The 12,793-nt window shown below is 61.9% G+C and overlaps 2 protein-coding genes across 3 annotated transcripts in view; one reads left to right on the forward strand and one right to left on the reverse strand.

Annotated features, from left to right (window-relative positions):
- Positions 1-10,546, forward strand: part of PITPNM1 (phosphatidylinositol transfer protein membrane associated 1) — an 11,386-nt gene extending 840 nt beyond the window's left edge. Inside the window, exons 2-24 of the mRNA XM_027903710.1 lie at positions 85-198; positions 852-1,066; positions 1,143-1,264; positions 3,625-3,849; positions 3,948-4,262; positions 4,606-4,701; positions 4,810-4,917; positions 5,030-5,091; positions 5,169-5,413; positions 5,630-5,819; positions 5,923-6,030; positions 6,123-6,265; positions 6,502-6,680; positions 7,021-7,191; positions 7,389-7,538; positions 7,623-7,771; positions 7,844-7,954; positions 8,088-8,204; positions 8,399-8,547; positions 8,651-8,800; positions 9,140-9,323; positions 9,580-9,708; positions 9,814-10,546. Coding sequence (XP_027759511.1) covers positions 121-198; positions 852-1,066; positions 1,143-1,264; positions 3,625-3,849; positions 3,948-4,262; positions 4,606-4,701; positions 4,810-4,917; positions 5,030-5,091; positions 5,169-5,413; positions 5,630-5,819; positions 5,923-6,030; positions 6,123-6,265; positions 6,502-6,680; positions 7,021-7,191; positions 7,389-7,538; positions 7,623-7,771; positions 7,844-7,954; positions 8,088-8,204; positions 8,399-8,547; positions 8,651-8,800; positions 9,140-9,323; positions 9,580-9,708; positions 9,814-10,080 — 3,663 coding nt within the window. The 5' untranslated portion in view covers positions 85-120 and the 3' untranslated portion in view covers positions 10,081-10,546. The remainder of the gene's footprint in view (positions 1-84; positions 199-851; positions 1,067-1,142; positions 1,265-3,624; positions 3,850-3,947; positions 4,263-4,605; positions 4,702-4,809; positions 4,918-5,029; positions 5,092-5,168; positions 5,414-5,629; positions 5,820-5,922; positions 6,031-6,122; positions 6,266-6,501; positions 6,681-7,020; positions 7,192-7,388; positions 7,539-7,622; positions 7,772-7,843; positions 7,955-8,087; positions 8,205-8,398; positions 8,548-8,650; positions 8,801-9,139; positions 9,324-9,579; positions 9,709-9,813) is intronic.
- A 288-nt stretch (positions 10,547-10,834) lies between these two features.
- The window catches only part of AIP (aryl hydrocarbon receptor interacting protein), a 3,167-nt gene continuing 1,208 nt past the window's right edge, over positions 10,835-12,793 (reverse strand). The window contains exons 3-6 of one of the 2 annotated variants that reach the window (XM_027903787.1): positions 12,568-12,756; positions 11,897-12,073; positions 11,673-11,806; positions 10,835-11,579 (exon numbers count right to left, since the gene is read on the reverse strand). In XM_027903787.1, the coding sequence (XP_027759588.1) occupies positions 11,507-11,579; positions 11,673-11,806; positions 11,897-12,073; positions 12,568-12,756 (573 nt within the window). In that variant the 3' untranslated portion in view covers positions 10,835-11,506. Of the gene's footprint in view, positions 11,580-11,664; positions 11,807-11,896; positions 12,074-12,567; positions 12,757-12,793 lie in introns of both variants that reach the window. The other variant, XM_027903786.1, reaches the window with a different exon arrangement.

Genomic DNA, 12,793 nt, shown 5'->3' on the forward strand with positions numbered 1-12,793 from the left:
AAGCGGTTCCGAAGCGGCGCTGAGCCGGCCCGAGCGGTTCCGAAGCGGTGCCGAACCGGCCCCGTGTAACGGGAGACCCCTCAGGCGCTGCCCCCGCCGCCCCCCGCCGCCGCCGCCGCCATGCTGATCAAGGAGTACCACATCCTGCTGCCCATGAGCCTGGAGGAGTACCAGGTGGCACAGCTCTACATGATCCAGGTGGGATGCGGGGCTGAGCGCGGGGTGGGGGCTGGGGGCGGAGATTGGGAGGCTGCACGGGGTGCAGGAGGCTGAGCATGGGGGGCTGGAGGGGTGCGGGGGTCTGTGGGGCTGAGAGACTGAGTTTGGGGAAGTGGGGTAGGGGAGTCGGGGGTCTCAGGGGCCGAGCCTGAGGAGCTGGAGGGTTCAGGGATGTGTGGGCTGAGATTGAGGGGGTGCAGAGGGCTGGGAGAAGCTGGAGGTGGTAGTCTGGGGGGCACAGGGGGCTGCGGGAGAGCATGAAGGGTGCAGGTACTGAGCCTGGGGGCGCACAGGGGGCTTTGAGGGTGATCATGGGGAGCTGGAGGGTGCAGGGGCTGAGAAGTTGAGCCTGCAGAACTGGGGGTGCAGGGGGGCTCTTGGGCTGAGCATGGGGAACTGGCGGGCTGTAGGGCTGAGCACGAAGCCTGGAGGGGCACGGTGGGGCCCCAGGATGGGCAGGGGGATTGGCAGGGTGCAGTGAGGTTCGGGTGGGTTTGGGGCTGCCAAGCCAAGGAGGGGATCCTGGGAGCAGGTGTTGGGCTGGCGAGAGCAGGACCGGACGAGGACTGCAAGGACCCATGAGAATCTCAGGGTCCGGGGGCACTGTGTTGAGCCGTTGTCTCTCCCCGCAGAAGAAGAGCCGTGAAGAGTCGAGCGGTGAGGGCAGCGGGGTGGAGATCCTGGCCAACCGGCCCTACAGCGACGGCCCCGGGGGCAGCGGCCAGTACACACACAAGATCTACCATGTCGGCTCCCACATCCCCAGCTGGTTCCGGGCACTGCTCCCCAAAGCCGCACTCCAGGTGGAAGAGGAGTCCTGGAACGCTTATCCCTACACACGCACCAGGTGGGGGCTGGAGGGGCGACAGGGTGAGCTGCAGGTGGGCTACTGTGCCCCTAGACTCAATGCTGTCACCTTCCAGGTACACATGTCCCTTTGTGGAGAAGTTTTCCATCGAGATAGAGACGTACTACCGGCCGGATGCGGGCCAGCAGACCAACGTCTTCAACCTGAGTGCTGCGGAGAAGAGGCAGAGGATTTTGGGTGAGTACGGCCGGCTCGGGACACCAGGCAGGACTCGTGGCTGCTGGAATTCCCACTTGGTGCTCCTAGGATGGAGATGTGGGTGGGCTGAGGGGCTTGGCTTCCCTGCTTAGGTTTGCTCTCTGTGCTGGCCCCCGTGTTTTGGGAACCCTGGAAGGGAAGAGCTCCCTGGATCCTGAACTCTCTGCAGCCCAGGCTTCATGCTCCCTGTGCCCCAGGCTCCCTGCTCCAAGCTCCCTGACTGATCCCTCTCAGCACTGCTGAATTAGATTCCACACTAAAGATATTTTCAGGCACAGTTTTGTCCTCTGCCCCTTCCCTTGCCTCTGTTTCTGTTTGCAGTCTCCCTTTCTCACTGCCAGCCTGCTTCTCTCCTCTTCTGCGTCCCAGCCCTGTTCTGACATGGATTTGCCTTCCCAGTCTCTCTGGGTGTATGTGTGCAGCGCACTGGGCTCCCGCAGAGTGTTTTGGATCAGCTGGAGTGGGGGGAGCTGCAAGAATGTGTCCCCATTTTCCCACCGCCTGCCCTGCTTCCCCCCTCCCCAGGGCTTTGCTCCAGATCGCTCTCTGGCTCCTTTCCAGGGGGGACCAGTGGGCAGAGCCGGGGACTTGGGGTGAGATTCCTCCCTCCCCGGCAGGATCCCTTTCCGGGCAATGTGGATGTGGTCGGTTTAGGTGCCGGAGCACGGAGTGTGACGTGCTGCCTCTTAAAATGGAGGCCTAAAATAGGCACTCGGAGGAAATGATTCATCTGACCTATTTCTCTCCGGGCTCTTGCGGCACCGGGGATGTCCGGCCGAGATACCGGCAGCCCTGCCCTGGGGGGAGGAATTCTGCCCCTACCACCGCCGGGAAGCAACTGGGGCCCAGCCGACAGCATCAGGGCATGGCCCTGTGCCCGCTGCCCGCTACCCATCCTGTGGGCATTCCACAGGGCATGCGGCGTCTCCAGCAGCTGATGCCTCCCACAGGCAGCGGGGCTGGAGCGGGACCAGCCCCGACGTGGATCCCTCTGGGATTTTCTTTGCGCTGGTGTCCCGTAGCACCAACAGATTTAAACCCATCTCACGTTTCAAAGGGCGGTGGAATAACACGGTCTGGGCGATCCGCAGGGATAACTGCTTCCTTGTCAGCTTTATCTCGGTGGTAAAAGCAAGGAGAGTCTGACTGTGGTGGGAATGACGCTGCCAGGAGCTGCTTGGGGACAGCAGGTCCTATCCCTGCTCATTGCTGCTGCTATCCAAGATGCTTGGCGTTGTGTCATGCCTTGCATCATTTTTGTGCATTCAGGGCATCTCTTCGTTCCTTTTTTCCCTTTTTTTCAGCCCAAGCTGGAGGAAGAGGCCAGCAGCATGTTGGGGACATGAAGGGGGGAAAATAAATGGAGGTTTTGGCATGCCCAGGAATGGGAAGAACACTGAAGGACAGTCCCAGGAACCAGTGGGGTGGCATGGAGATAGGATTGCAAAAGTCAAATTGTAGGAGATTTGATGCTGGGTTGAGCCCAAACAGCCCCCCAGGGGCTATTGGATTGGATTGTGTTTTCCTGGATGCCATGCATAAGGCCCCCTCCAGATTTGGGGGGGTCACCTCCATGTGAGGGAGGTCGCCCACATTTTGGGAGAGACTGTCCCTATTTCAGGATAGGAGTTGTTGCCATTAACCCCCCAGCTCTCCCAAGGCTCCTGTGTCATGTCGGGGGGACCCCCAGGGTTTTTGGGGGTGCAGAGCTGGGAACTGTGCTGAGCTGCTCCGTGCACTGTCCTCAGCAGCAGCCCCCCTGTCCCGTGGGGTGGCTGGGATTGCTCTCCAGCTGCCAGACCTCCAGGCCAACATGGGATGTGTGTCAGCCCTGGCACGCTCTGAGCCCCCTGTGCCGCTCACAGCCGCGCTGTGCCGCTCCCCTTGTGGTTGGCTGCACCAAGAGTGTCTGTGCAGTTCCAACCCCAGGGTGTTTTATTTTTATATGCTTAATAAGGAGGGAATTCTTTTTTGTGAGGGTGGTGAGGCCCTGGCACAGGTTGCACCAGAGATGCTGTGGCTGCCCCATTCCTGGAAGTGTCCAAGGCCAGGTTGGATGGGGCTTGGGGCAACCTGGGCCAGTGGAATTGTCCCTGCGCTTGGCAGGGGAGCGGAATGAGATGAGCTTTGAGGTCCCTTCAACCCAAATCATTCCAGAATTCCGTGATTTTAGGTCTACATGATTTTAGGGTTCTAGGATAGAAAGTGTTTGCTGCTCGCTGTGTTGGGCAGACAGCTTGTGGGAAAAATTTGGCTCGACTTTTGTCTGCTTTTCCTTTTTTTCCTACCTGTGCCCCCTCGCTGAGAGCTGCGAGGTGACAGGCGCTGTTCCCCTGCAGACACCATAGACATCGTGCGTGATCCCATCTCCCCGGGGGAATACAAGCCCGAGGAGGATCCCAAACTCTACCACTCGTCCAAGACGGGCCGGGGGCCGCTGGGGGATGACTGGCTGGAGGCCGCGGCGGCCGGCGGGCCCCTCATGTGCGCCTACAAGCTCTGCAAGGTGGAATTCCGCTACTGGGGGATGCAGTCCAAGATTGAGCAGTTCATCCACGACGTGGGTGAGTCCGGAGCCAGGGGCTGCTGCTGGGGGGTGGAATTTGGGGAGCCGGGGGGCCTCACCAGCCTCACTGCTCCCCCCTCTTTTCCCCCCCCTCAGGTTTGCGGAAGGTGATGCTGCGCGCCCACCGCCAAGCCTGGTGCTGGCAGGATGAGTGGACGGACCTGACGATGGAAGATATCCGTCAGCTGGAGGAGGAGACGGCGCGGATGCTGGCACAGAAGATGGCCAAGTGCGGCGAGGCCGAGGAGCCCCCCACGGCCGGCATCAGCCCCGAGGGGCGGCCGGAGCCAGGGGGACCCGGCGGGCAGGAGGGGGCCGAGCTGCAGGAGGGGACTGATACCTCCTCCGACGATACCTTTGCCAAGCAGTGGTCCACCTCTTCCCGGTCTTCCTACTCTTCCCAGCATGGAGGTGAGAGACCAGGTCCTGCATGGGTGGGATGGGGAGCCCAACGCCCTGGATGCTGCTGTTCTCCATAGGAGATGTGTCAGGGGACTCTCTTTTCCCTGGCTTGGGTCTCCTGGGGTGGGCTCTTGGTGTCCCAGATCTGGTCCCAGGTTTCCTGAAGGGCTTTGGGTGACCAAGGGATGGATCTGGGTGACACCTGGATGGATGTGTGTTTCCTGGGCATGGTCTGGGTAATCCAGGGATGTCCCCAGATCTCCCTGTGTGGGTCTGGGTGCAGGATCAGGTGGGAGCAGGAGCAGGGTCTCACTGTGGGGGTCTCTGCATGCTGACTCCCTGCTGGTGGCAGGGGGTGTGTCTCCTCAGAGCCTGTCAGAGTGGCGGATGCAGAACATCGCCCGGGACTCCGAGAACAGCTCCGAAGAGGAATTTTTCGATGCCCATGGTACAGGCACTGGCTCGGGGTGGGCTGGGTGGGGGATAGGGCTATCTCAGAGTGGGAGTGCAGGCACAGGCAAGTTTCCCCCGCCCACACCCCTCACTGCCTCCACAGAGGACCTGTCTGACAGTGACGAGGTCTTTGCCAAGGAGATGACCAAGTGGAGCTCCAACGACTTCTTGGACACGCTGGAGCGACCGGCAGAGCTGGATGAGGCAATGGGTGAGCACTGGGGGTACTCCGGCCCCAAATCCTGGTGTGGGTGTCCTGGGAGGGGGCTTATTCCCAGGCCCTAGAGACCCCAGCCAGGCTCACCAGGTCTGTATGCTCATAGGGGATGGATCCAGTGCTGCCAAGGCGGACAGTGAAGGATTGGGAATGTCCGGTTTCCCCGAGGTGCGTGTCCTATGTCCCCTCCCTCAGACCATGGCCCCCAACCGTGACCCCTGACTTCAGCGCTCTCCTTCCTGCAGGGCGGCGCAGCAGAGAGCACGGAGCAGATGTGCCGGATCCACGCACTCTTCCTCATCCTGCACAGCGGGAACATCCTGGATCAGGGTGCGGGCGAGCCGGGCTCCAAGCAGGCGGATGTGCAGACACTGGCGGCCACCTTCGACGCCGTCACCCGTGTCCACTTCCCCGAGGCACTGGGACACGTGGCACTGCGCCTGGTGCCCTGCCCACCCATCTGCGCCGCGGCCTACACCCTCGTCTCCAAGTACGGATTCACGCCGGGAGAGGGGGAGAATGGGGAGCTGATGGCCTCAGAGAGGGGACTTTGCTTCTCCTAAGAAGGTTTCTGGGGTGGGATGGAGGTAACCCTCCCAGGACAAACTAATTTTAAGGCATGGGATGGGTTGGTGAACAAGCACTGTGGGTTGTGACGGGGATGTTGGGACAGCCTCTTTCATCTCCCTCCCCGTGTCCCCCTCAGGCTCAGCCCCTACAGCCACGACAGGGACAGCCTGTCCAGCAGCCAGGACCACATCCCGCTGGCAGCGCTCCCACTGCTGGCCACCTCCTCGGGCACCTACCAACACGCCGTGGGCACCGTCATCGCCCGTGCCAACCAGGCCTACGGGGCCTTCCTGCACTCTGGGGAGGGCGCCGGCTTTTGCGGCCAGGTGAGGGGGGATTTTGGAGGAAGCTTGGCTCCGGGGTCCGGCTGCGGCCCTGCATGGAGGGTCTGGGGGTGTCACACCACTCATGGGTGCCTGCCCTCCGCAGGTGGTGCTGCTGGGGGACTGTATGGGCGGCATCCTGGGGTTCGATGCGCTGTGCCAGAGCCGGCCGGGCTCCGGGGGCAGCCGGAGCAGCAGCCGCCGTGGCAGCCTGGTGAGTGCCTGCACCCCAGCACCCTCTGGGGAGGATTTGGGCGTGCACTGGGGACTATATGGGGTCTGGTTGTTGGCTGCCTCTCCCTGCAGAGCATGGAGCCTGTCTCCCCTGAGCTGTGTGGCAGCAGGGACCCACTGGCTGATGGGACAGAGGGAGCGGCAGGATTAGCCCAGGCCAGCCCTGAGCTCCTGGGAGCACAGGGGGACAGCCACCAGCACAGCTCCTCATGCAGGTGAGCCCAAGGGGCATGGTTGACATCCTGAATAATTTTGTGCTTTATGGAAAGGGCAAAATTCCTGTCTGCTCCAGGCTGGGAAGAAGCATTTCATGGGGGTTACCTGCCCTGGGAGGGTCTCGCTGGAGCTCCTCTAGAATAATGGGGCCATGCCAGGCACAACTTTGCCCCGGGGTGGGTTGGGAGCAGGATGTTTCCCTCTCTCCCCATGCCCACTGTCCCTGCTGTCCCAGCCCACAGGCCAGCGAGGCCCCTCTGGAGGCAGAGGCACCCCGGAGCGGCACCGCGGTGCTGGATGGGGTGGAGGGTGCCAGCAGCCGCCTTGAATTTAAGGTATCCGGCTTCTTCCTCTTTGGCTCCCCGCTGGGGCTGGTACTCGCGCTGCGCAAGACCGTCATGCCTGCTCTGGATGGTGAGGAGCCCTGCCAGCCCCTGTGCCAGGCCCTGACCCTCCCTGCAAGGCTTGAGTCCCTGAGCCATGCTCCCCCCACAAGCCTGAGCCCCCCGGGACCTTTCCAAAGAGCCCTGCTTGGGTTTGAGCCCCCACACACCCAGCCCTGGCTGTGTGGGTGTTCATGGGGGTGGGTGGCTTAAGTGTCCTTGCTCTGTGCCAGCCCCAGCCCGTCCCCAGTGCCCCAAATTTCCCTCCCCAGCCTTTCCTCTTGCTGTGTCCTGCTTTACCCCTCCTGGGTGCTTTGCTTCTGGTGCCCTCCAGCCCTCATGGGCGCCCCTAACCCTGCTCTGTGCCACAGTGGCCCAGCTGCGTCCCGCCTGCGAGCAGATCTACAACCTGTTCCACGCCGCCGATCCCTGTGCCTCTCGCCTGGAGCCCCTCCTGGCCAAGGCCTTCCATGCTGTGCCCCCGCTCAGCGTGCCCCGCTACCAGAAGTACCCCCTGGGTGATGGCACCTCGTCTCTGCTGGGTGAGCAGGTCCCCACTGGACTGGTCCCGGGCACCCCAGGGTCACATTGGGGTACCTAGAGCATCCACAGCCTGGCTGGGAAGGGGGAAAGGGATGTGCAAGCCCTTCCCGCCCCTCTGGGGCTCTGCTGGGGGGGGTTCTCAGGGTGGTGGATGTCTCTGGGGGCTCTGGGTGTGCTCACACAGCTCTCTCCATAGCGGAGGCCCTGCAGACACACTCTGCCCTGTTCCTGCCCAAAGTGGATGTGGCTGCTCCCCCTACTCCCACTGGCAGCTTCGGGGGCTTTTGGAGGGGCAGTGAGCCGGCAGAGCCCCCCACTTCTGCCAACACCAGTGAGGTTGTCAAAAGTAAGTTCGATTCCTGCCCTGCCCTTCCCCTCCCATCCCATGGGATGAGGCACAGGAATGGCTTAATTCCAGCTCTCTCCACAGTCCTAGAGCGCTGGTGGGGCCCAAAGCGCATCGACTACTCGCTGTACTGCCCCGACGCCCTGACCGCCTTCCCCACCATCACCCTGCCCCACCTCTTCCATGCCAGCTACTGGGAGTCCTCCGACGTGGTGGCCTTCATCCTGCGCCAGGTACGGGGGACGCGGTGGGGTGGGTGGCAAGCCGGGGCCTGTGGAGGCTGAGCTGGGCTGTGCCATCCACAGGTGATGGAGAAGGAGGGGCCACAGCCAGCAGAGAGTGAGGAGACCTCCATCTACAGCCCTGCCATCCCTCGGGAGAAGTGGCAGCGCAAGCGCACCCAAGTGAAGATCCGGGTAGGTGGCCTGTGGCCAGCAGGAGCCCACCCAGGGTGTATCAGGGGGTGACGCACCTGGGAGGGTTCTGGGACAATCCCACAGCTCAGTGGTGTCTCTGTGTCACCCTGCTGAGCCCGCCGTGCCCCCACAGAACGTGACGGCCAACCACCGGGCCTGTGACGTGATCGTGTGCGAGGGCAAAGCGCAGGTCCTGAGCGGGCGCTTCATGTACGGACCCCTGGACGTGGTGACGCTGACTGGGGAGAAGGTACTGCTGGGTCATGGTGCCACCAGGAACCCCTCAAAGGGGGGGTGTCCAGGACGGGGCACAGGGCTGGTGTCACCCATGGCAGGGGGGGAATAGGACCCTGTGTGGGATGGGGAGAGGGTCACCTGTCCTCAGGTGGGGACACAGCAGGCTGTTGGGGTTCAGCCTGTGCCCAGCCTGCTTCTGTCTCCCAGGTGGACATCTACATCATGACACAGCCGCTGTCGGGGAAGTGGCTGTACTACGGCACCGAGGTGACAAGCGGCAGCGGGCGCCTGACCTTCACCATCCCTCCGGAAAAGGCTCTGGCCATCGGGATCTACCCCGTGCGCATGGTGGTCAGGTGAGCTGTCACCTCAACTCCTCCCCCAGCCTTTTTGGCAGAGCTACACCTGCTCCTCTGGCAGCAGAGGCCAAGGGCCAAGCCCCTGCGACTGCTGTTCCAGGGGGGATCACAGCTATGCCGAGGCGTACCTGACCGTGGTGGCCCGTGGCACCGAGTCCGTCGTGTTCAGCATCGATGGCTCCTTCACTGCCAGCGTCTCCATCATGGGCAGCGACCCCAAAGTGCGGGCAGGGGCTGTGGATGTTGTAAGGTGGGTGCCCTTCAGTCAGGAGGACAATTTTCCCCTCTTTGATGCTGTGGTGACAGCCCAGTTGAAGGGTAGGGAGGGTATTGGAGTAGGGACAAATCGGAGGATGTCCCACCACCCTTGCCTCAACATACCATCTATTCTGGTGCTTTATAGTGGAAAATAATCCCCTCAGGGTTTGGATGTGATCTCCACAGCTCTGCTGTGCCTTCCCCTTGATAAAATCCTTGAGAGCAGGGAGGTTTTGGAGGCAGCACTCACGCATGCTATATTTGGTGTGGCTTCCTGCCAGCAGGACTGGCCCCACACAGGCTCCTGGCAGCCACCCCTGTCCCCTCCTAGGCACTGGCAGGACGCAGGGTACATGATCATCTACGTGACGGGGCGCCCCGACATGCAGAAGCACCGTGTGGTGGCCTGGCTGTCCCAGCACAACTTCCCCCATGGTGCCGTCTCCTTCTGTGACGGGCTCACCCATGACCCGCTGCGCCAGAAAGCCGCCTTCCTGCAGAGCCTGCGCACTGAGGTGGGCACGGGGCGCTGTCAGGGGGGACAGGGGGCTGGGGGCAGTGGTGGGGTGGGATGGGGTGGTCTGTGCCACAGCCTGTGCAGCTGTGTCCCCGTGGAGACACTGGGAGCTGGATGTGCTGCCACGGTGCAGCTGGCAGCCTGTGGGGGCAGCCCCCAGCCATCTTTCATAGCATGAGGGTGTCCCAGCCCCTGGGGGTGCTGTCCTTGTGGGAAGGGTCTTTCTGTGTCCTAACACTCCTGTTCCTGGGCAGGCAGAGATCTCCATCATCGCTGGATACGGCTCCACCAAGGATGTCTCTGTCTACAGCTCGCTGGGCCTCGCGCCGGCACACATCTACATCGTGGGACGGGCTGTCAAGAAGTTCCACAACCAGTGCCAGGTATGATGGTGGCAGGGTTGGGGACAGGCTGGGGACACAGGGCACGATGGCTGACCCCACCAGCCGGCCACGGCCGTGGGCTCAAGCTGTCCGTGTGTCCCGCAGTTTCTCTCCGAGGGCTATGTCGCCCACCTGGCCCAGCTGGAAGCAGCAGCCCTGGCCCACTCCCCCAAGGGGCCCCCACGACCTGTGCTGGGCAAAGGCACCTACGGCTGCCCAGCGCCTGTGGACTTCCTCCGGAAGCAGAGCCAGCTGCTGCGCTCCCGGGGCTCCAGCCAGGCGGAGCGGGATGGGGGGCCCCCCTCGGCACCCCCTGGCTTGTCCCGGGCCAAGCCCCGCAGTGTCAGCCTCAAGCTGGAGGGTGAGGAGTGAGGGTGGCACGGCCACGTCCCCCCTCTGCCGCATCCCTAATTTCCCAGCCAGCAGCACCTGGGGCCGGAGCTGGCACTGAGCCATGAGCCCATAGGAAGGAGATGAGGGCGCTGGGTCCCCTGTGACCAAGGGGTGCTGGGAGACAGCACTCCAAGCCCCCTCGAGGGCCAGAGTGATCCCCTCGGGGCTGAGCTCCCCCGGGTCCCTCCTGCTGTCCCCAGCCCCGTCCCCCCCTTGTCCCTTGGGGCTGTTGGGCAGTGCCTGGTGGAGTCTGTGCCCCAGGGTCACTGTCCCTGTGCAGAACTGGGTGGCTGTGGCTGTGCCCAAAGGCAAGTGGCACCTCCCTGCTCCCCACCTATTTATTTCCGTCCGGTGTTGCGGGACAGGGCCGGGTTGGGGTTCCAGAGCGGTTCCTCTGTTCCCCCCGTTTTGTTTCGGTGTTGAATAAAGAGATGTTATGACGAGGCGCCGGCGCCTGCGTGCCTGCTCTGTACCTGCTGCCCATGGACACGGCCCCAGCACTGCCACGCTCTGGGAAAGCCCTGGGGAGCCCCCAGGGACACAGACTCATGCAGGGAGGGGGCCTTGGGGCACAGCAATTCAGGACATGGAGAAGAGCCTGGGGTGTGTGGGCTGCACTGCTGCTCTGGGGTACGTACCAAATAACCTCCCCCTGCCCTCTTCCTGCCTTCTCTCCAACTTTTTTTTCCTCTTTACCTCTAATAGCAAATTTTCAGTGACCAGGGGCTGTGACTGGTTTTACTTGAGTTTATCTTGTCATAGCACGATTGGAGGTTTATAGAGATTAGCAGAAACAAGCCGTTATTCTATATAAAATATTCCCGACGCTGACATGACGAGAGGAAACACTGGTTTGGGATGATAGCAGCAGCCTGGAGAAGTGACAACAGTGTGGCATGGAGGAGAACAGGCAGGAAGGGGTTGGAGGTGGGGCCAAGGCTCTGTGGCCACCATAAAGTATAAAAATGTCAAATAAGGGATACAAGTTAGCAGGGAGCAGTGGGCTAGTGTCACCCACATGTCCCTGGTGTGACAATGATCAGAGTCTAGAGCCCAGCAAAGAGCTTCAGCTGTGTGCTGCGACGCTTTACGCTGCCACTTAAGTGCCTGGCCATGTCCCTGGGCCACGGCGAGCTCCGGGGCCACTTCCACTGACTTCAAATAAGTAAAATCTGTATTAAACATTAATAAACATCCATGACCATTCCACATGTGGAATATCTAAAGGAACCTGTCCCGAGAGCGCTGGGCTCTCCGCTGCGGCCGTGGGCTCTACTGGGAGAAGATGCCCTTGAAGCGGATCTTGTCCTCGGCGTCCTTCTCCCGCAGCCGCGCTTCCAGGCTCCGCAGCTCCTTGGACACCACGGTGCGCAGTGAGGGGTCGAGGGACAGCACTTTGGCGAAGTCAGCCTGCGCCTCTGCCACATTCCACACGGCCGCGTGGGCCTTGCCGCGCTTGAAGTAGGCCTTGACGTTGTCTGGGGGACAGAGCTGGGGCTCAGCAGAGCGCCGGCGTCTCCCCACGCCCGCTGCAGCCGCCCGACATGGACCCTGGCTCCTTACCCTCATACTTGTTGAGGATGGAGGAGCAGTGATCCAGCACCTCGTAGTACTCCTCGCACTGCAGCTTGCACTGGCAGTAGTTTAAGAGCAGGGGTGTGATCTTCTGGTCGAGCTCGATCCAGTCCGGAGAGCCCGGCTGCTCCTGCGGGGTGAGAGAGAGCAGGGAGAGTGAGGGGCAGCTCCTATCCCTGCATTCCAGGGGCCATGCCTGCATTCATCCAGGGAGCCCCACCTTCATCTGCAGGTTCTTGAGACATGCGATGGCATCGTAGTATTTGGCAGCTGCCTCGGGCACCTTGCCCTGCCGGTACAGCTCGTTGCCTTCCTTGTGGATCAGGGGCACGGCCTGCAGCTTCTCCTCATCCGTCATGGCCCACGGGTCCTGCTGGTAGGAGCCGGGTGGCTCCACCTGCCAGCACCCCATCATGGTATTAGAGAACAGGATCATGGAATCATTTCGGTTGGAAAAGCCCTCTAAGACCATGGAGTCCAACCATTAATCCAGCACTGCCCAGGCTATCACTAAACCATGTCCCCATGTGCCACATCTGTGGGGTTTTTTGGGACACTTCTAGGGATGGTAACTCCATTACTGCCATGGGCAGCCTGTGCTATGGCTGGACAATCCCTTCCATGAAGAAATTTCCCCCAAAATCCAACCTTAACTGCCCCTGGCCCAACTTGAGGCTGTCTCCGCTTGTTCCCTGGGAGCAGAGCCCGACCCCCACATGGCTCCACCTCCTGTCAGGGAGTTGTGGGGAGCAAGAAGGTTCCCCCTGAGCCCCCTTTTCTCCAGGCTGCTCCTGGTGCTCCGGACCCTTCCCCATCAGGGCAAAGCCCCAGTGCCCACAGCCCCCGCCTGGGGCAGGGGTGCTGGTGGCTGGCAACGAGCAGGCCCCTCACCTTGAGCACCTCGATGTCAAAGATGAGGGGCTGAGGGTTCTTCTGGAGCTCGTCGAGGTCGGGGTACCCCAGGGAGTAGTGCTCATGCATCTGGGCGATGCTGCAGCAGTGCCGCTGCCCCTCCAGTGGGTCCTTCCCCGCCGCAATGTTCCGCAGGCTTTTGGACACCAGCGGGTAGAGCACCACGTGCTGCGGGAGGGGAGGCAGCCGGGATGTGGGGAGGGAA

The sequence above is a fragment of the Empidonax traillii genome, unplaced genomic scaffold (assembly GCF_003031625.1).
Source record: "Empidonax traillii isolate 1590-97213 ecotype Southwest subspecies unplaced genomic scaffold, ASM303162v1 scaffold992:size1346157, whole genome shotgun sequence".
NCBI classification, from domain to species: Eukaryota; Metazoa; Chordata; class Aves; order Passeriformes; family Tyrannidae; genus Empidonax; species Empidonax traillii.